This window comes from Phlebotomus argentipes, unplaced genomic scaffold (assembly GCF_947086385.1).
Source record: "Phlebotomus argentipes unplaced genomic scaffold, Phlebotomus argentipes genome assembly contig_5, whole genome shotgun sequence".
NCBI lineage: Eukaryota > Metazoa > Arthropoda > Insecta > Diptera > Psychodidae > Phlebotomus > Phlebotomus argentipes.
In genome coordinates this window covers 67,010-90,580 of record NW_026776165.1, presented here as the reverse complement: position 1 = coordinate 90,580, position 23,571 = coordinate 67,010, and the positions used below count along the sequence as shown (strand labels likewise).

The following is a 23,571-nucleotide window of genomic DNA, read 5'->3' as shown; positions in this document are numbered from 1 at the left end:
TAATCTTGATGTATCTCTGGAGAGATTCTTTTCATCCCCTTCCGTCTTCGCATCATGACGTAGACACACACACGTGACAGACACTCTGAGACGGGACAAATTTTCACAATAAAATATTTACAACCCACCCTTCATGAGGGGGGAGGGTGGAGAGGAAAAAACCTCTTCTCTGGCAATATGGCCAGAGAAAAGAAGCGCGCAAAGAGCTTTCTCGCTTCCCAGAGCACTCAATAATCCCCAATATAATTCACCTCGGTAAAGAGATGGTGAGTGTCACATAATACGTGTAATCAGATGCAGTGTGTAATAAAGTAATATGTCACGTTTCCATCCATCCCCCCATTTTCGTGTGGGGCAGACGAGAAGAGACACACGCTGGAAAATTCCAAGGGGGTTTTGGCGCGCACACACAAAGTGACTATAAGGACAAGCCATAACACTAACGTTATATCACAGTCATACAATTTGCAAATGGGAGAACGACCAGCCTTATCCGTGTTGAGCAATTTCTGCAGGACATGTTATGAAAATTGTCAGCATAGAAGAGACACTGCGAAAGTGAGAGAGCATTTAGAGAGACGGAAAGTACTTGTGCAAAATTCTATCTCCGCAGCCACAGAGACAAATTGAAAAGGGATGTGATTTCATTTCTTTCACTCTCTATGTCGACTATCTAACGAGCTTTTCTCCTTTAACTATATAGAGCTCCAGAGGACAAATGTGGTCACACTATAACCACTGATATTGGTAGTCAACGAAAATGCAATATAGAGATATAAACTATATAGAGATCTCAATCTTCCTGAAGTCCCGCCCACTTAAATGCCACGCCCACTCATGGGAAGACTGTTGAATTTTGTCATATGAAACTGATGAGTTTTCAAGCAACAACAAGACTAAGAATATATACCAGCGAATCGTGGTTGTGAGTAAGCTTGCCAAGGTTATAAAACCCATGCATTTAACCCCTCTTTCGCGTCGCGCGAAAATGCAATATATCAGTCAGTCGTGAATTGAAAAATTTCCACCACTCTTTTATTACTGGCACGAGGATCAGGAGCGAGATGATTTATCAGGATGAATTGGGTTGGACAAATAATAAAATTTGCAGCAAATTGACATGTTGTAAAAAAAATCGAATGGCCCCCATTGGAGCATCTTGACCCGCGCGCCAGTAGATTAATACACATTTCCAGCCCAAAATGCACTGGCGGAAGCTCCATTTCACACAACATAAAAATTTTTATGATTCTCATTCGACTATAAAAGTGCCATTTGACACAATATTGAGAGCGCTCATGGAGTGGTTTGGGCTGCAAAAAGATGTGTTTGGTGTGACTTCTTTTTGTGCTCTCCTCCCCACAGACACTTTTTGGGTGGGTTTCTTGCGCCATTCGCTCTCCATGGCATGGGAAACAACGTGATCGGAAGTAGCGATATTTCGCTATTTAAACTCATATTTATTTTGTGGCAACAGCTCTCTCTCTCAGCAACTTTTCTCACTGAAAACTTACACCGCGCGCGCTATTCATGGAGTTTTGTGTTATTTGCAACATTAACATTTTGTAAGACGTGCAGTGATACAATATGGTTAGTTTTTCGAGAAGGGTTTTCTCGCACATTGAGAGAAAGTTATTCTGCGGATGGTATAAACATACCGAAATGATGAAAAGCTTGTTGCTTGTCGGGAAACAAGAGCATCTTGCAAATCTTTGTATTTACCTGAAAATAGAGGGAAAAAAGAAGAATGAATTAGATACAAAGCGCATTGAAGATAGTTAAGATAAATGACCTTCATGAGTGGACCAAGAAGTGTGCATCCCCTCCTCAAGAGATAATACTAGAGACGCCCTATTTTGCTTATGCTTGGTCGCCACGGAAGGCGCCTGGGTGAAATTTCAATTTCATTAAGCGTCCTGAGCAAAGCGACAAAGGATACAAATGCATGGCTAGCATCTGAATGGTAATTACAGTGACTTTCTCCGGCATGGCTCAAAGACATTTTCCCATGGCATCAGCGCAATGTATTTATGCAGGAAGATTTGCATAATATTTCTCACATAGCGCGCGAGAATTATTGTAACACACATTGGGCGAGCAAAATAGGGGATGAATTTGTTGCAAAGCATTGCAATGTCATATATTTTCTCCGGGGGTCTTTGGCTTGAACTCCCCAACGCCTGATGGGTGTGCTATAGTCAAAAGGGAGGCGGTTCATGCATATCCCATGCATTGCAAACAATTTCTGTGTGCAGCCCCAAAAGCGCGACATTTCATGCAATATTTGTCTTCCCAAGAGTGAGAATACATATCACATGTGCGCAAGAGAGGCAAATCTTTCACTGGGGGTCGTCTGGATGCGATCCAATTCTCCCTCAGAAGACCTTTCTCTCTCTCTTTGGGTACAAATGGAAATTGAATCAGTTGCAGAGCATGTGGGTGTATGGATGTGGAAAATCCTGGGTGCTGCCCTTTCTGCATTTGTGGGAAAAAGAAGAGATGACGCGCCATGAAAAATGCTCTCGCATATTTAATTTCATTCACAGACGCATCAACTCGTGCAATCCACTAAATATGTTGAATCATTCTAAATCTGTCAACACAATTTCATCCTCGAATCCCCAAATGTGAATTTCTTTCACCCATGTTTACACCACTTTTCACACTCCTCACCATGCATCGCGTATGGCTTTCCTGTCTTCGCATATCACACTGGAAACTTCCCAGCTGTGGGTGTGAAAAAAATATTATTGAATAAATTTCCGAGGAGGAAATTTAGTTTTCTCCATCTACACTTCCTCTGCATGGCGTCTTTGCTCATGGTACAGGAGAAATACAAAACGAGACCGAGAGGAAGTGTTAAAATCAACATTGTGCATACCAAAATGGGATTCACAGACACTCGCCCTTCCGGGGGGCGCGCGCGCGCATCTCATCGCCCGAAACAATTACACTAAGATAAGCGGACTTTTTGGGCAACCATACAAACTGTCAAATTAAATATCCAATAAATGTGTTCGTTAGAAAACTGCCGGAGTCTGCAATTTTAATTATATACTTGTTAAAATATCCAATGGCATCGATGAGACACAAGAATTGTGACTACAGACTAAGGATATATGGTTTAACTCAAAAGTCAAGCCTTGCAATATGACGAAAAATTGTTCCTTTTATTGGTGGGAAATTGTTTAAATAATAAATTTGACGAGGTGTGTAAAATCAATAGAGTAGCAGAGCAATCATGTATTTCTGCATGAAGTCATTTCCCCCTCTACTGACTTGCACAGTGAATATTTTATTAGGAAAAGCCCCTCGGGAGAGCATTGCTATCATGGTGAATGTCTTGGAGAATGATGACCCTCGGTGTCACCCAGACAATCCCACAGAGATGTGTCCTTTCCTCTTTCTCTCACTCTCTCTCTTTCTCTGTCATGGCATTGCCGTAAAAATGGTCACAGGTGTTTTCCTGAGTCCCACTCACAGTGTCACTTGTGAGATGAAAATATTTATTGATTACGCTTCAACGATTTTCGTTTTATAAATTCAATATTGAACACATTGATCTTGGTTAGAAGGCACTTGAAAGGAGGTGAAGTTTTGCGATTTGTTCAAGTTATTTGCAATATTCTCCACGTGTGTGTTTAACACTTTTCCCCCTAAAGAGAGCACATACTTAAAGGAGATATCATAGATATACATATATGTATCATTTAGCCACGGAAAAGCGTTGAACTTTCCTCAAAGTTCATGCATATATAATTTCGCTTCGAGTAGTTTTCTCGCTGGCCTCGAAAATGAGAAAATATAATATGTATATCAAAAATGTCTGGAAAATTTATCAATTCTGGCACTTTGCAGTGTCGATGCAGTGACGTGTAGAGAAATGGGCAGCAGAATAGAGAGTGCAGGAAGCTTTAGGAATTAGTGGAATAAAGTTTTCAAATAAAAACAGAGCCAAGAGGGAAAACGAGAGAAAATGGAGTTTCTCTGCCGTCAATGTTGAGAGAATTGTAGTAAAAGGGTGGGACTCTCGAGAACTGATCCGAGAGGTGGGAGGGCAGCCTTATCCTCCAGTTCGTTCCCCAGGATAAAATCTAGTACAAAGTTGAGAACGTAATTTAGACTCTAATCCTTTCCTCTACCGCCCATTCCATGCTTCCGCCCCCCGTTTTCTCCCTCAACAGCAGTGATGTATCTTCCAGCAAATTGCAAAACGTGTGATTGTATGAGTCCTCAGGACAAAACGGTTGACATTAACATGGCATTATCCTGTGTGCGCGGGGAGCATGTGTGTGTCCCTTTTGCGCGCGCGTCTCTGAAGCCATCCAGGGATGCGTGAAGATATTTCCGCAGCTGCACAAAGTGCAGGTGAACATGATCCAATCTCATAGTAATTTTTATGCAGATGAGCTTCCATTTCAACCCTCGCCGCGCTAATAAATTGTCACGGGAATTCCTCTCGTCTACACTCATTCTCATTTTGCTCCTTCGTTCCGAGAGTTTCTGGGGAAATTTTCGGGTATAATTTCACCTTTCTTCGAAGAATTTATGTCAGACACTCGCTTCATGTGGATATATCCCCTGTGGAACCACAATTTACTCCCCACACTCTGCAGTAGTTTAAAGTTTTTTTAAACAAACATTTCAATAATCTACACGTTTTTACTATCTAGAATTGAAAAAGAATTCTTTGTAAATTGCGATTGCCACTGATTGATTAAAGATGATGTATATATATTTTCTTGTACAGCCGAAGGTCTTCCCATTCATGAAACTTATAATCGAACTTCTTGCTGGCTATTGCAATTACTCCTTTAACACTGTGACGGTGCAAGTCCTCCAAATACAAGAAAAGAACTTCTCTAAACCTCAATTTCTCTTATGCATTGTGAAGAATGTGTGTGTGCACATTTTAAATCGACAGGAAATTCAATAGAAAATCCCAAGGATAAAAATCACAAAACGGTCAGTTCAACTTTTACACACAACTCCTTCTCTCTCTCGATGCTTTCATTCAGTGGCCACAGAAGAAATTTTAAGGAATGGCTCGAGAGAAGTCTTGATGAAAGTCGCACGGCGAATGGAGGGAATGAAAGGGATTACTTGCACGGCACAATATTAAATCCCCTTTTGTGCCATCTCGAAAGCCATGAGGGTTGTTTCGCCAAATCGTTGGGCGGGTGTGGTAAAAAGTTTCGAGATTGAATTTCGTACAAGTGTGTGAGGCCCTTTTCTTTTCACTCCTCTCCTCCCATTCTCCTTCTCAGTGGTGCTTCACAACTCTCACACCTTTTTTTTCTCTTTCGTCTTCTGTGTGGTATGATGGCCTTTTTTCTGTTCCACGTGTATGACAATAAAAGAGAGAGCAAAAAAACATTACAAATAAAAAATAATTGCCACAAAATTCTTTCTCCCTTTCCAACGTCTTTGCTCTGGGTTGGCGGCTGCAAAAGGACCTGATCTCAACGTCTAATATTTACCATGTCTCCCAGACATGCAGAATTCATGCCGAATTGTGAAACTCAAGGGGGGTATTCAATTGGATGGAATGCAATACATAATTTGAGTCTTTCCGCACAAAGCTATACAGATTCAAACATTCCCACCAATCAAGGTTGGAAATAATTACCCACAATTCCATAAAAAATCAGCAATAAATCTCTGGGAAAGTTTATCCCTTTTTCTTCAAAACCTCTCAACCCCTCTCTCTCTCTCTAACTGATAAACCCTTTTGAGGTGGAACGTGAATTTCATTCATCTCGTACATATTCGATGTAATTTATTTCCTTCATTAAAACGAGAATCCTTGCGAAAGTAATTATGAGACAATTTCATTGTTATCTCTCCACACCTTCACTCCCCTTGCTTTCCCACCCACAGCGCCACATCTCGTTGGAGTGGATGGGAAATAGACGATGAGGTTTCACTGTCTCTTCAATATAAATTACATAGTTTGACGTTTCACCTAACAAGGAAAGATGAACAATTTTCATCGTGACAGAGAAATTTCCACAAATTTCATTAAAGCGTCATACTCTCTCCTTAATTGCAACCTGAGAGTTGTTTTCCAGTAGGAATTTGCCATATATGGTGAAATTTGCCAAAATTATGTGTTCGTCCTCTTCTTTTCTCAGTGTATGTATGATGTTTATTTTCGCCCAAAAACCCAAAAGAGAAAAAAAAAGTTCAGCCACAAAGAAAATCAGTCGATGCGGGACTTGAGTTTCAACTCCCAACGATAAATCTTGCAAATGTTAAAAAGAAGTGTCTTAAAAATTCGCGAGTTTGTTACCTATATTTCCATTATAAAGTTTTATGTTTTTCCCACACATAAACGCACATATATACAGGAGAGGAAAAGAAACTCGCGGAGAGTTTATGAATTCATTCTCATATCCTGCGGAGGATTCGCATGAAAAAGCACGCACACCCTCCAGGCCATATGATTAATATCGCAGGGGAAACGCACACATTGAAATATACAGAGAGCTTCGGAGAAGCTCTCTCATTCGTATAATTTTAACCCATCATTCTTGGTGGTGCAAAAAGATTTCCACCCCTATTGAATTATGAGGCTTTTGTAATAACAAATTTTCATCACTCCGCCCGCGCACACTTGTTTGCCAGCGCGAAGAAACTCCAAGAAGTGTATGTGTATATATATGGGATCAACTTGAGAGTGCCAAAAGCCACACCAGATAAATTTTCCTTTGCGAGCAAACGCAGAGGAGGAAAAGTGGATGGAAATCATACCTAAAGCGACTGGCAAAATAATCACAAATATTTACGAATTCAATTACAACGCGAAAACTTCCGTTCATTGTCTAGCAGTGTCAACAGTCATCAAATATTATAATGCACAGCGCCCGAGGAAAGGGTGTCTTCTTCTTATTAAATTTCCCATGCAGTCACCCAAGCGGAGCTGCATGGAAACGTTGGTTATAAGAAAAGAATGACGCGAGACAAGAGGAAAAATCTACATTTCACCCATTGTCTAAGGCAAAGGAAGAGACACAGAGTGATGTTGTGAAAGAAAAAGGAGAGAGAGGGAGAGAGAGAAAAAGAAGCGAGAGTAAAACTTTCTGCAACTGATAATTCTTGTTTGTTGTATCACATTCAATGGATTTCACTCCATTCGTTGTTGGCCAACAGACGGAAATTTTTATATAAATTTTCCTTCCCTCTCTTTCTCTCCAAAAATTACACGAGATGGGAAAACTTTCTTTACAACTTTCCACGATTTTTTTCACCCTTCTCTCTCTCTCACTCCTCTCCTTATATTCCAGAGAAGTGCATGGTCATAAAGATGCAAAAATAGAAGTTGGACGGAAATTAATAAGAAGAAAGTTTAACAGTTTTTGAAAGAAAGACAAGAGTCTCCGCCGAAAGAAATATAAGCATGTTATAGTTAAAGTGTAAAAAAAAAGAGGAGGAAAACACATACAAAATTTCCATTAAAGTGAGATTGTAGTGAAAATATAAAATTTTTGTGAAAATAATACACTTTCTTTTTAAAATTAATAAGACAACACAATCAAAGTGTAATTAAAAAAAAGTAAAAGCGTAATGTAAAGTCGTGTTCCTAGAATTTGCACCCTCCTAAGCGCTGCTCCACTTCCTTCAATCAACTGTGACAGGCGCGCTGGTAGGGACTTGTGAAGCTGATGGAGATGAACAGTCGTAATTGGGAATGAGCAGCTAATTAAGCCCCAATTACTTATCCACATGTCCTCCAATAGATTTCATCAATGGTCGAACACTGTTTGGACTCTCTGTCAATCACGTGTGCACATATACGCGGGGGATGGCGAAAAGCTTGGGGACCATTAGGCGTTTCTTTTCACAGAGTGGGCGGCTGATGCCGGATCGATTTTAGGGGGGGGGGGGGGGTGGCCATAAAATGCACACAACACACATTTCACTATGGGCAATTCCTCAGTTATTCCATCTAGAGCTGGACCCCGCCTCGCAGGTCGCACAGCAAACATTTGGAGAGTCCTTGCAGTATGACTAATATTGTGTTTCGGGTCTCAGAGTATTGAAGAACATTGTCAATATGCTCAACAGTCCCCAGACTGTTGACGTGGAAATAGAGTTGGAGCCCAGGCATGTTTTATACAAATCGATTTTTTCTCCGTTTGGCCTCCTTCAAATTTATTCCTCGTGCCATCCCTCTAGCCTTTTTCCCTATGAAAATTATGTTTACATGATTTTTATTTTATACACATTTACATTCACTTGCAAAACACACACACACACACACAATATAAGAGACTTCCATGCCGGAACTCTCTCTATCTCTCTCTCTCTCTCTCTCTCTCTCTCTCTCTCTTTCATTCACTCATTCCAACATTCACCAGGCAAGTTTCATCCCCAAAAACACTCCACCCCCACACTCATGGCATTCTCGTGTGCTTCCCACAGCACAAAGTGGAGCAATATATCGAATTTTTGCAGACTGTGGATGAGATGCCGAGGATTTTTAGCTGAGCTTCTATGTCATAAAGAGTTCACAGCTCTTGCCGTTTGACTGGAGAGAAAGCACACGCGTTGAAGTAGGAGAGAGATAAGAAAACTTGTAAGAAAATGAATATGCTATCATATATACAATGCTCATTCATTGCATATAGCATATGGTATTGAGTAAGAGAGAAATATATAGTATTTGCACATCTAATACGGAACAATAGCACCTCAGTGGACATAAATCATGAATCCATGGTAGTAAAAAGACACCTTTGCGACCATTCAGCAAACATTTCGCTGAAGATTATCCTCAGTTGAATCACTGACACTACAAATCTGCCAAGGTTTTTCCATTGTGAAATCCGTGAAAGGGAGAGAGAGAGAGAGAGAAAGAGAAAAAAATTGAAATGAAATTCTTCTGGGAGTTCTTATGACAATCTCCTTATTCTTCCCAACATTCACTATTTCGTTCTCCATCTGTTTACATTGTTGCAGCAATAAAGCAAAAGTTCCCCAATCCTAACGAGAGGGTTATTTTGTTTGTTCAATCATGAAAATCAAAATTTACAGGCAAATACAACACGATGCATCATCCACTCTATTTTGGCGAATGCCGTCGAGAAAAAATAGAAAAAAACGCAACTGAAACTCTTTCTCTCTCTCTCTCTCTCTGTCGAAAGTATAAAGTTTTTGGCGTATATTGAAGCTTTTGGATGAGATGACTTCCATCCTTCCTCCGCTCCTCAAGCCATTCTCGCCTTCGATTTACCTGCGAGACGCTGTTTTTCTGCATCTCTTCTGGTGCCGTGGATGTGAAAAGTTTCCTCGCACATCCTCTGGCACACAGGGCTGCTGTGGAACTTTCCATCCAATCCACCCCCGCAGTGTTAGATAAATGTTAGCTGTGCTGTTCTCACAAAACGTACATTTAATAGTTCACTCCCATTTTTCAGCGCACTCCCCTCCCCCCCTCCCCCCTCATCACGAATTCATCATAAGTCTACATTGGAGTATAAGTCAAGTTTCTTCCGATGGAAAATACCTCCAATTGCACTCGAATAACTTTTTGCTCTTTCTCTCTCTCGCTCCTTTTCTCTGCAACTTTTGCAGGTGAGAGGATGTTGTTACTCAGATTTTACACTTTTCACCCATTCCTTCATAGGGTCTGGGAATGGTGTGTGCTTCCGAGCGTGATGGCGGCAAAAAAGCCATATAAGATTTCGAGAGCTGTGAGTTTAAGTTTGCGCCGCGCCCGGAGAAAGCTTAGTCAACGTCACAAGTACAATCAAAGTGCAGTAAATTTTTAGGTGGAATTTCCAGATATCCTGCACTTGTTCTATCTCTCGGAATTCCTTTTCAAAGCCCGCGCGTCATGACGAGTACAAATGGTTCGGGGAAAGCCTTTTGCCATACGTGTGTTTTGGGGGAAAGAATTGCATTGCCCCGAAGGACTTTTTCCCTCTCTGCGGGCGCCAATGACGAAAAAAGGCATCTTTTGAAGATTTGCCATGTTAAAGCCCAAATATCTAAGCTAAAAGATTATCCTTTCACAAAAACACCTCCCAGTGGATGTAAAATATGGCTTTAAAGGTTAGAAAATCGGGTCAGAATTTAAATAATTCTGAAATGTTACAAAAGAAATATTCCTGCATTCATATAAGGAAATCTGTTTCATGTTTTTTGCTTGCTACTATCTCGATGCTCAGTCTGATGACAAACATAAATCATGAGAAATTATCTGTGTAATGAAATTAAAAATACGACAACAAATTAGGGAGTCATTTTGACTGAATGGCGCACAGAAAGAGACAGAGACATAGACGTCTGCGCTGAATGTTTTCCACCGTCAGTGCGGTTTTTCCACAGCAATTCAATTTAAATTTGAAGAGAAGATGCAAGACACGCATCGTTAAGCACCCTCCTTTTATTAATACGAAGAGTTTTCTCTCCTCTGTGTTCCACACACACCCTCTTTGCCATTAACTCGAGCGCACACACATGAATTTGGATCCATTTTTCTTTCTTCACATTCTTAAACCCCATTATGGCTTTTCTTCTTCGATGTATTGTTTTTCCTCCCCCGGCTTGCCAGCGGCTCACGGGGTTGGAATTGGTGTGAAAGGAAATGGCAAAGAAAAAGGTTCTGCAGGATAGATTTTGAGCTCTCTCTGTTCCTTGAGGGTTAGTTTTGCACATATGTACATACACAGAACACGGAAGGAAAAGTGCGCGCGGGGTGTGAAGACGAGAGCGCGGTGTTGGCACAAAAAAAATGAGAGACGAGAAAGAAATCGCAAATGGGATTTCTTTTCCTCTATATATTCCTCTCAGTGGAATGCTGACGCTTCTCTTCGGTAAAACGCAAAGTTATTCCCCATTGTAAAGGTAAGAAATGAGGGTTTTCACACATCTCTGAGGGTGAACTTTCTCAGGCGTCTCAAGTGGAATGCCTCGAGTTGATTTGCCATTCAAAAATAAAGGCGCGCACACGAGTGAAGGAGGGAGTTTTGTTGTTGCCAGGGATGGAAATTTCCTCACGAATTTATCGCCTCTCGCCCAGAGAGTCATTGAAACATGACAGTCATTAGATTTAATAAGTCGCAAGATGAAATGCCTTCACGCGAGTAAGAGAGAGAGAGAGAGAGAGAGAGAGATAATTTGGCCAAGTGAGTGGCGAGATTTGAGCGCAATGTCTTACGCGATGGTGCAATTACATTTGGAAATTACAGCGCACAGCTAATAAGCATTTTCGGATGGCTTAATTGACTATTAAAATGAGGCGAAACACCCATAGCAAAACATAAACTGCCAACCATTTTGCTTTATAGACATCAAATTGTTTCTTAATTGTAGCATGTGAGTAGTTTTTAGTGGTTTTCCGCTCGGAGGAAACACTATTTGAGGAGGTGATGAAAAAGGAATAGAGAGAGTAACGCAAAGACAGTTACTCTAATTAATTGCCCTTTCCCATATTGCAAAATTACACCCAAACAGAATGGACAGAATGTCTTTTATGGATTGTACTTTTTATGTGTTAATCACACACACAAATGGCATCACAAGTGAACGCGCAGACATGTCAATCTCTCTCTCTATTTCAAAACATATATTACACTATCTTGCGCTTTCCTGAACGGGAGTTTCTAAGCTTAAGAGCGCAATTTAGTACGTGTGTGTACAAAAAGTATTTAAATTTTGCATCTTCATCCGTAATTTACCGTCACCATCAGTGACTTTTCCTTTATCCCCAGAACCCACGCAAAAGCATCTTGGCATAAAATCTCTTTCTCTGCATTTTTCTCTATTCCCGCATGTGGAAAACGTGATTGTACTGCTACTTTGACATTGATTGTCCCCTTTTTGGAATTTATTCCATCGCGCACCCAGAGTTCAGAGGCGTAGGGCGAGTGGTTGGAGAAAGTAACAACAAGAATAGGGAAGAGATTGTGGAATTGGTTTTCAAATAACGTTCATGTGACAAATTGAGAAAATCCCTGCCTTATAGATTTACACAAGTTTCATCATAGATTCTCAATTTCCATACAATAAAAAAAGACATCGGCAGACGGGGGAGGGAGAGGAGAAAGGACCTGCAGACGTGCTGAGAAATTGCTTCATGCTCTCTCCTTCGGCTTGTCTCTATTGTGGAGTTGGAAAATTGAAATTACAGAGCCCAAAAAGCAGAGAGAGGAGAAAGACTTTTCCAACCATTTCTTGCCAATGGCGTCACACTAAAAAAAACCAGCCCCTGGGGCGGAAGGCGCTCACAGAGAGAAAACAGTGGGCGTTGAGGATGAGACTATTAAGACTCTCGACTTCTTCCACTCTTAATTCATCCCCTCGATATCGTCGGGTGGGCAATATCTCAAGTTTTTTTTTTTTAAATCCAGCGAGAAAGAAAGAGAGAAAAGCTGAAAAATCTAATTTCCTAATGCAATTTAAACTTTTTTTATATTTACAATACATTGTGTGTGTGTGTGTGATTCGTAAATTAGGATCGTCTTGAACTTATTATACCTCCTCCAAAAAAGAAAGATGTTGTCTCAGCTGAATTTTATGAATGCCACAATAAAGAAATCAGCGAGGGGTGAAGAAAATCACGCAGGATTTGTGACTTAAAGTAGATAAGTTTCCCGCACTCTCATTCGAAACTTTTCCCGGCATGCCGGGAAGGGTGGCACATTTCTTCCTCTCCTAAGCTAACAACACACACATACACACTGTCTGTTCTGGCTCTAGTGGTGGGAAATTGCGCCAACAAAATTCAATGGTCAGTCGTCAAAGTGAATTCGCGGTTGGAGGGAAAATGTGAGAATTGCTGAGGCGGAAAAGCCCACGGAAAAACTGGGTCAATCGCCATGCTTTACTTCCTCATTCAAGCCACCAAAATATCACCCATATTGCGCCCTCTCGCTTTTTTTCTGGCCACCCAGATGTGCTGAACTTTTTGCTTTCCACACGCTTGATGTCCTGAAGAGCAAACAATGTTTGAAATAATTAAAAGCGACGCGGAAGAAAGTTCCTGGACCGCCGGCACCGACTGGGTGCGCGGTGATGGTGGAAAAGTGGGTGTATGAAAATCATTGTCGCACTGCTGGTGTGGTGGTTTGGTATGGGAAAATCAACTTTTAACACCTTTCTTTGATTCAACGGTCTCTCTCGCTTTCTGCTGAATGTGCCGGAAAAAAGAGTGCCGGCGAAATGGAAACCCGTGTATAAATTGTGTGTGCGGTTGCGAAAAAAAATCCACTGACAAGACACAACCTACGTCAGCAACGCGATAATATGGTCGTCTTTGGCGCCCCTTCGAGCACGACGCCTTTTTTTCCACCTCGACGGCAAAGGCGGCCAGAGGGAATGGCGAAAGGTGTGGTGCTGGGAATGATAAAGAGGCGGACAACCTGGGCGAATAAAGGGAAAATAAAACAGAGAAAAATTGGATTGTGGGATGGAAAAGTAACAACATTTGAAATGTTCACCCTCAAAGTTCTATTCGTTATAAAAGTCAAGGGCTATTCATTCTTAGACACCCAATAAAGAGGTGAGTAAAGAATTTTCTGACTTCCTTCAATACCGAAGCATTCAATATTCCTAGTCAGGCATTGAAATCTATATACATAAAAAAAAACTACCCTATTTCTGCTGCTGAAATCTAATCCATGCTCAGTGTCAATTCTAATGCAGAACAGATCACACTAATCTGCTTTGTGTTTTTCCCAATTTCCCGGCGCTCAAATGTCCCCCACAACACAAAGAGAACACAGACCGTCTCATGTATGGGGTCTAATTGGGGAAAACATCCTCAAATCCCGTAGATAAGGGCGCCGGCATAGGGATGAAATGTGAGATGGTGAAATCGACAAATTTGCATATATTGAATTTTGAAAGTGGGGCGCGTCGAAAGCATCTTCAATCATCTGCAACAGCACACAACCACACACACACACACACACACGCGCACACCACCCACAATAGAAGGTGTAGAAAGAACGGAAATTAAAATTCGATGAGTCGTGAAATAAAGAAAAACACCTTTGAATGTAAATCAGGCGATGAAGAGAAGGTATAAAAAAGAGAGCGTAATGGTTAAATTATTCAGAATTTTTTCTTCACACCCTTCGTCATCCCTTAGGCTCTCTCTCTCCTCACTCTATGGCTTTCGCCATTGCCACATCCTCCAGGGCAGTGCGACTTTTGCGCGGGTTGTATTTGCCATCGCAAGTGAAAGCGCGCACGAAAGTTTGTGCGGCTTTTTATGGCACTCGTGGCTGAATGAAAACAAATAATTGTGATTAGAATTTATATACTGGCGCGCCTTCTCTCCCTCGCCATTTCTCCCTGGGAGTTGAGAATTGGCAGAACCACGAGGAGACCTCCGGTTTCTGGGTCACGCTCGCTCGGCAGCTTCAGCCAGGAGGAAAATAGAAGACAGAGAGAGAGAGAAAATGTGTGTGTGTGTTTGTAAAACACAAGACGAAGGAGCCCCATTGATAAGGAGATTATTATACTTGATGGCTGGAAAAAGCGCCACAGCGTCAGTGACGCAAGAGGCCAATCGATAAGTTGGGGTGGGGGATGGAAATTTTTCTGGTATAATGATGTAATCGGGGAAGATTGTCGGTGCGTTTCTCCACTTGATCCAATATCCGAGGAAATGGGTGACATGGTAGCAAAATGCTCGAATTATACTAATTCAATGGAGGTTGTTCTCTCTGCCTGTGCCATTTGAGAATTCGACGCAAGGAGTTGGCGAGATTAGCTCTTCGACACGCAAGGAGCAGAGCACCATCTTCGCAATTGACGATGAATGGAGACGAAACACACTCCATTTATTCTCCTGCACGAGCAATAATGCCCGGAATTCAGGCGGCTATTAGCTTTTTTACTGCCAAGGAAGCGCTCTCCCTCTCTGTGTAGCTTTTTGCCAAGGAAAAACCCCCGAAGCCTCGATGGAGATAATTTGCACACACCATCAAACTCTGGGAATTCACATTTACTTCCTGTCACTTATTTAATGCTGGATTTATTGAATTTCCAAGGAAATTCGCCAGTGTTTATCACAATAGTCGCAGAGTATGGTTGAAATGTTTTGAAAGTATTTTGTACTTGTTTTGGAAAATAAATTAAGCCAAAAATGGAGTCTATTTTTAATCAATAAATTAGCGAGGAATATTCAAAGGAATACAATAAGCTTTTAGAAAATCTTCCGCTTCTCTTAAAGCTCTTTAAATCTTTCTGTGACTGCGAATGTCTCTCTGTGAAATTAAAGATTATGGCAAATTGTCTGCTTGTTTCCCAGTTTTAGACAATTTCTCTAAAATTCACCAGAAATTCATTCCCTCTCATGGCGCTCAATCATGACCCACACATTTCCTCTGGTTTTTTCCCCATCACAGGAACATGTGAAGTTCTGGGTAAAAAGTAAATTGATTGATTAACCATTTTACCGACAATGTCGATAGATGAGCTCTCGTGTGGTATTCTTGCTGTCTCTTTCTCTCTCTTACTCACTCTCACATCACATTGGAATCCCACCCGAAAATTGAGGACACGTGTTTGACACTTTTTGCTGGCTGTGACGATGAAGATTGGCACAACACGCTTCAAATGATTAATTCTCGTGGTGCACAAAATGTGTTCTTTCACCTTTTGCCATCCCCATCACCAATTTTCTCACATAGCCCCATATAGCGCATGAAAATCCTCAAACTCTCAAGCTTTTCGCCACATAAATTGAACGTGGGAAATTTGAGAGCCATGAAAGGAGAAAAGTTTATAATGCATACACAGTGTGCAGCACCAGGTGGTGATGCGTCGCGTCTCATGGCGTTGATTGGCAAAATTTACCATTCAACTTCTCAACACACACAGCGCGCGCGAAAGCGAGTGAGAGAGAGAGAGATGACAAATTCGCGCTAAAGAATACAACATCGCCGAACGAGGTACGCATTAAAATTAAATCAGAGATCCTCGGGGGTGGTGGAAAAAGCTCTCATCGCGGATGAATCGTGTTTGTTGGTGTGTGGATTATAATTTAATCATACTGAAACATGCGCCAATGGAGGGAGGCTTCTTCAGTCCCTCTTCCACCCCCCTGCGAGACAAGCAAGTTAAACATGAGAGACACCTCTCACGGCGCACACAGTGAAATTGTACGGAGAAGAATAAATTAACGCTTTTCTCATTGAGTCACTGTTGGAATTTAATGGCTTGCTCAAGACGCCACCAAATGAGGCCAAAATTGGTACTATTTTATTTTACAGCATTCACATTAGGAATCCAACCAAATATACATATATCCCATTCATTTTCGTGTATATGACATCAAAGGTGAACAACTCTTTATGAAAAAAAAACAGAATTTTCGAAGTCTTCAATACACATTTGATGATGGCTTCTTCAAGTGCTCACCGTGCCGAAGAACAACACTCACGCGACAACCAGACAAAGAACCACACATATAAAGGGATGAAATCATGCTCTTATTGGATTCCATATCCATAGAATTGAATGAAACGTGTGAGGATTCCTAAATAAAATATTCCATCTCTTGAGATTTATTGAATAGAAAAAGACTCCGCACTCTTTTCCTGGGAATATTTATACTGGGAGCCATTTAGTTATAGTGTCTCAAGTGTATCGAAGATATGGTTAATCGAGCAAGAAAGTGCACACAAGGCTGATGGTTGGGCTGATGATATACTTCCATTTGCACCAACTTCGGTTAGCGTCAACATTGACAAAGAAAATTCTCCACCCACACTCTGAGACAGCCTAAGAGATAATTTACCGACACTCACCATGAGTTCCTCACTCACAGAAAACGTCTTGTGAGCCCCCGAGATGGAGACGCAAATGGCAAAAGGATGGCTCTTGAGGGCTTATCATTGAAGAGGACCAAGAACCTATATTTAAGGACTATCAAATTATTTCTCCCACGCAGAAAAGGAGAGCTTTTTCTAATTATACTATAATGGGAGACTTGAAAATGCTAAAAGATCATTGTTGATGAACTTTTGCAGATCAATTGACTCGAATTGACCACACCATGAGTTTTAGTCAATCACTTCACCCTATGACAATCCCCTCTGATGGTTGAATGATGAGAAAGTTGAGAAACCACGGATAGAATATTCTCCTCTCGGAAATTGTATAAATTATTACTCTGCGTCCTTTAAGCTTCCATCTTGCTAAAGTGTTTCGGTATTTATTTATTATTAATGTGTTCCTGACACCACTTTCATCGTCAGGTGGCATCTCAGGAGGCGTTGACACTCCCAAGAATTCCTCGTGCCACTCTCGCTCTCTCTCTTGTTCAGAAGAGGACATGCGGACACTTTCGTCTCATATATCACAGATATTCCCACCCATGATAATATTGTAGGTATGACGAGGAAAATTAAATTCTCCTCGGAAAAGGGCTCTCTTGCAAGTGTGTTGAAGACAGCGGGAAATGTCTCACATGCCATAGTAAATGTGTCCGTGCTATATCGCAAATTGATGCGAAATGGGGTGTCAATCATTGATGGTGTGTTTAAAAAATTATCACCATGCCATCGTAATTGATTGATGTCTCTCCTGACACTCTAATGGATGCTCTCGTTTCTTTTTATACCCCCCCCCTCCCCCACACACACAGGAGACTCTTTTCCCGCTCCTTAATGATGGGAATAGAGCACCCCAGAGGGGGGCGCAATAGAAAGGGGAATGATGTTGGGGAACTCACCTGAAAGTATGGCTGTCCTTGATCCACCCATCCGATGGCCATGTCAGCACCAGACAGCGTTCCATCCTCAGAAAAGCCAACACCAACGTAGCCCAGTGTCTTGGCCTGGATCTCCATTGTTATCTCTGCACCGCGCACCGTCCACAGGAGTCGAAAGTTCTCATTGAGGTCCACAGCGTGGTCCCAATTAGCACCCCAAGCCGCGCTGAGGCACACTATCATCAGAAGTGACACCAATTTGGACGACATTGTCACCACGGAAAAGAGTCTACTCCAATATATATGTGTGCAATTAAATCACCGGAAAGTCACTGTCTGTGCAAACACAAATTGAATATTTATCGCCAATCTGCACTTAATTAAACTTTCTCTCGCAACAAATTGCACGGACAATCTCTCCTAAAGCACAATTGTATTAATTACTTCTCAACACGCACACCGTTCACAAATTCACTCGCAGGGCGGCAAAACTTCCCTCCACATTGGCTTACACAAGTTTGCCAAAAACACCCCCTAAAAGCCCAAGCTTATCTCTCAGGGATGTGAAAATATGTGTAGCAGAGCACAAACTTTTCTGCGCGTCTGGACTTGTCAGATCTCCTTCGGCATCTGCAAGAAAAATGGCACAAGTTAGTGGATTTATACTATGGCGCCCACCCACATTTGCTTGTAATTTGCCTAGAGAGATGTTCTAGTGAGATGTGTCACAAGAACAATGTGTCTGTCGATTGAATGTGACTCTTGAGTTGTGCATCCTCCACGAAGGAAATTGCGAGTGCAATTGAGGATTTGCGCTATGTACACTCAGAGGAAAGCATTACAGCGCAAAGTTTATGTTAACGCCATCAACAAACACTCTTCAAATTGTTAACACGCGTGAGTTTATCATATAGTTTTCTGTCAGAACTATAATATGGCCCTCGTCTTGGACATTATTTCTCTGAGTGCAGCAGAAGCGCATGTTTCTGCAAACACGCTGACCGACGACGCTCTGCATAATTTCGCGATGTGATAAGCGCAATGAATGATGAGCAGTGACACTTAATCTTACATTGCTTTATCTGATTTAATTATTAATCAGGCAAAAACGAGAGATGATGCTTCTCTTAACGCCCTTTCACGCGCGCGCGCGCGCGCTTCGTTATGAAAGACGAGCACACAGCGCGAGCTTTTGACAAAGTGACGCCAATTTTCCATGCGCATCGTGCACACACTAAACTTTCAGACGCGAGATGCAAGCAAATTGCAGGGGAGAGAAAAAAAAAGAATATGTAACAAGCAGACATTAATTAAGGCTGTGACATTCTTGCTGATATGCTTTAAAAGCAATGGAGAGTGAGGAAAGAGAGATAATTTGTGGTCATCCATAAGAATCGGGTGTAATAAAATAATATGTGTCAATCATAAATTTCCGCTTGTTTTCCCTCATTTCGCGCTCAGTGATAAAAATTGTCATTTGGACATGACACACAATAGAAATTCATCATCGCGCAACGTTCGCTATACAACCCATGTTAGACATTTCAGTTGCTTTGATGAGACTTCTTTTATTTGTTTATGCCCATAAAATCGGATATTTTACATTTCACATCTCTGCAACTCGCTATTAATGAAGTGTCGTAAAAATTTCTCTGTCTCTTCCTCCGGATTTAGAATTGTCGATATATATTGCTTTCCTATATTTTTCCGACCCCTCACAAGAGCCAATTCGTGAATCTTTCCTTGAAAAACATCCACACAAACACACACACATGCAGTCAGGCTGTGTGTGCTTAAAGAGGACAGACTTTTTTTTCAATTGTCCCGGGAAATTTATTTTTCATTCCGCCAGGGAAAATAAAGAATTTGTACGAATTTGCGGAGACTTGAGCAAAACACACAAATTAAATTCAATTGAGCGTGATAGTGGCAAAAAATATACTCTCTCTTTTTCTCTCTCTCTTGAGATTAAAGAGTGAATTTGATGGGGTATGAGAGAGAGAGGAATCATTGAGGAATTTTCTTCAATTTAATTTTAAACTTTGTATTACAAAGTGCTAATTGAAGTGTCGATAGTGACAAGTCGCAAGGGAAGAAAGAAATGCGACTGTGTCTTGTCCTAAATATTGACATTGAGCAAATTTACATTCATTCTCCAATGGAAATATTTACACAAATAATATTTCATCGTGTCTAGTTTATATTATTATTTATTATTCAACTCTGACGATGTGCTCGTCTCGCATTTCTCTTTGGGTTCACTGCTATACATACATACATATATAGTGACATGGAAGGCAAGAAGCAGACTCTCTCATTTATTTACTAATTCAATTTAAATGTGATAATGCTCAAGTTAGCATCATCAGAAAGTCAAAATCAACATGAAACTACCCAGCAAATATATTTTCTTCACGTCTTGCACTGACTTCACTATGGCTTTGGGTGCTGCTCTGCATCTCTTGGCCTCTCACCATCAATGTTATTTATGAAATTACACAAAAGCACAAACTCAACTATATGCTTACACCCTCAAAAAACTAATAGACTTGCTTGGTTGGGGAGAAGAAAGATTTCTCATTTAACTTTTTGTACACGAAATTCGCATTTCGGACCATTCTTGTCTCTCTCTCTTGGACAAATATACGAACTCCTGGGGATGAACAAGGTACATATATACATGTTTGTTCAACTACAATACAATTTTCCGTCTTGTTTGCTCAACTGAAAGAGTGTAAATCAAAATAGGAGACAATTTGTGCTTGTTTTTTCACGTCATTCGAAAGCACAGGTTGTCATCACTGCCTTGATTGTCGTCGCACCAGACGAAAACATCCCCTTTCCCCACACTTTCCCTCAACCATGCAAGAAAACATCGCCAAACACAAGATATAAATGTGAACTTTCCTCAACAGCTTCCTCACATTTTTCCGCATAAAAATGTTGATATATATACAATGTAAGGAAAATGCCTCATTTTGCATTTGCACTTCATCAACGAATTTCCCTGAGTTTGACTCTCTGTTTCTCTGGGCTCCAAACGCCAGTCCATGTTTGCAGCCTGGAATTCACAAACAGCATCCCAAAGGCGAATGTTGGGTGAACATTGGAAAACTCCTTAAGGATATACCAGAATGGAAATTGAGCAGCAATCCTTGAGCTCTCCGAAGAAACTTACAATATGCTGTACAGTTGCTGTATATAATGACAGTGTGGTGGAAAGTATATATATATATATGTTCAGGGGAAGAAATTGTGCATTTTATGTGCAATTTCCCATCCGTGGTAAACTTTATTTACGCCGCCAGCAGCTTCACGACTCTTCGCCCATTTCTCCCAGTGAAAATGGTGGCGTAGGACATGACCAATCTCGAGTGGCCTCCGCAAGAGGTAAAAACACACACACACACACAGCGAGAAAAGCGCAATGAAAATTGCTGGAAAATCTACGAAGAATCACAAGACATTATAAGATCCTGTGACTGACACAAACTTTTCCATCTATAAGCATTTTGTATACACACACTTCCAACACTTCTGCATTGCCTTGCATGCAATGCAATTCATAGATGAAGTTTTACATTTATCTCGTCTCTGGACCGATAGTAAGTTTGCAGTTATGGACTTGAGAAACTTGAGAATATCCTTTTGCAATTTTCACACCATCTAACTTGTGTTTGTGTGTGTTAATTTCTTAGAGATAGTGATTTCCTTCAGATTTACACATTGCGAAGTTTCAACAAATTTAATCGTTAAATCCTCCCACTCTTGGCCATCAAGGAAATATTTGCTATGATTCTTGTACAGGAATATTATACCACACTGAGGTGTTACGACAATGCATGGGGTTCTAGTGTTGAGTCTTGAAGTTGATACAACTTCAAAATGTATATATCCGTGGAATATGTATACCAATTTGGGAGAGTCAACTGACTGTGCAGAGTGTGATTTTGTGCAAAAAGTATATGAATGACAGAAGTGAATTCGGCGTGCGATGCGTTTATAGTTGGCGGAAAGTGAGGGCGAGAACGCTTGCGGAGGGCCATAAATCTGCATGTTGGAATAAATCAATTGAAATCCATTTATTTAATCCTCTCGAGAATCCCTTCAGTGTGTACAACATTTATGGATTGTCCGCCTGGACGAAATGGTGCAGAGAGAGAGAGAGAGAGGCAAACGGAAAGCCACGATATAGTGCTGGGAGGGAAGTACCTGTGATTTCCATGAGACTATTTTCAATTATCGGCCATCACCCACTCATCCCCTAAACCAATGGACTCACGGCGTGGTGTTGGCTACTGTAACTGACTCAATGGCAGGACAACAAATGCGGAGAGGCTGGTAAAACATTGACAATGTACATCGGTTGATGCGGAGTTCGGGAGAAGCATTCAGGATAACAAAACAAAAAAAAACGGCTGGAGGGTGGAAAATGCAAATCTATCCAATCGACAGACCAGAAAAAATACAGAATACCTGGGTAATTCAATATTCAAACTATTGCCAGTGTGTCGTCCTCAGTTGACATGGTATCCTTTTTTGTGCACCACCCACAATGCATTATACACTTGATTTGCTTCCTCCAAGCCAATCACTCACATCGGCGACTGGCAGAAGAAGCCACCCATTCCTGTCACTGACAGCAACTCATGGCATTCCGTCAAGGTGGCTCAATTGCGGAGTACATTTAACGAGTTGAGACATTAAATGACATAACTTTTGTCAGTTGTATGAGGTAAATAATTTTTAACACCATTAATACGGGACTAAATTATACCTCATATATGAACAAGTTTTCCATCAACTCGCACACACTCCATTTCATTTCTAAAATTGACTTCCTCAGCAGCAGAAGCTTTTCCATGAATGATGCATTTCCACGTTGGAAAATACCTGCAGATGACACAATCTATCATCTTCAACGCGGATTTTATTGCAAATTTTTACACCTCATTCCTGACATTTGCTGATGCGCGCGATGTTTTAATTGATTTTGGCCGTTGTTTTTGGCGGGTGATAAGCTGATTGATTGATTTCACATTTGCATGGGTGGTTTAGTCTAACAAAAAAAAATCACTTTTCATATCATCACGAAACGGTCTTTGTATGCATTTTGCATCCACCAAATAATTCCATCAACACATTCTGATAGACTCTCAAATCTTAATTATACCTATCATGCCGGATTTCTTGTCAATCCCGTGCACTCTCTCTCGGCGAAAGCCCACCCAATCAGTGGGCAATTCATAAAAAAGGAAAACGAGGGAGAACTGGAGCAAATCACCCCCATCATTGGCATAAAGCAGAAGCCAATGCGAAGGCTCTGGAGATGATCATTGCGGAAGAGTAATGATGGAAATCACTCGCAGTGGATTTCTGTGGCCGTAAAAAGGCGCAATCATTACTCTTCCGCTATCGATGGTGAGGAAAGTCGAGCACGAAGAAGTGAGTGCGGAGTGAATTTATGATGGTGCGGAAGTAAGAAGACGACACTCTCTCATATCGCCAAGGAGGCACGCACCGCGATGCCTCGTGCATAAATAATTTCGCTCCTTTGGTCGTGGTTGAGAGGTGTTAACAAAACACACACCGTGAATTTGTGGTTGGGCGAAAAAGGTGTCTCAAATTCACCCCATGTGGTGGTGGTGGTGGTGGTGGTGGTGGAGATTTCAATTTTAATTAAAAACTCACGTACAACCAACAATAGACCGCAACCGTGCACGAAAATGTGCTTCCTCGCTGGATTATTGTGTTGCTGGCGCGATGGGATTTCAAAAGGCAAAGGTCTTCTTCTTACACTCTCTCTCCTCATTCACTCCAACTTTCCTTAACACCTGTGAAACAAACTATATGTGATGTTTTACTAATTTGTACCTCACAAAAACAGACGTTGTTAACGA

General features: G+C 41.2%; 1 protein-coding gene across 1 annotated transcript in view; it reads right to left on the bottom strand.

Moving 5' to 3' along the window:
- LOC132265918 (MOXD1 homolog 2) overlaps positions 1-23,571 on the bottom strand; it is a 142,799-nt gene that overhangs the window by 82,657 nt on the left and 36,571 nt on the right. The window contains exon 3 of the mRNA XM_059766713.1: positions 17,693-18,301. Coding sequence (XP_059622696.1) covers positions 17,693-17,941 — 249 coding nt within the window. The 5' untranslated portion in view covers positions 17,942-18,301. The remainder of the gene's footprint in view (positions 1-17,692; positions 18,302-23,571) is intronic.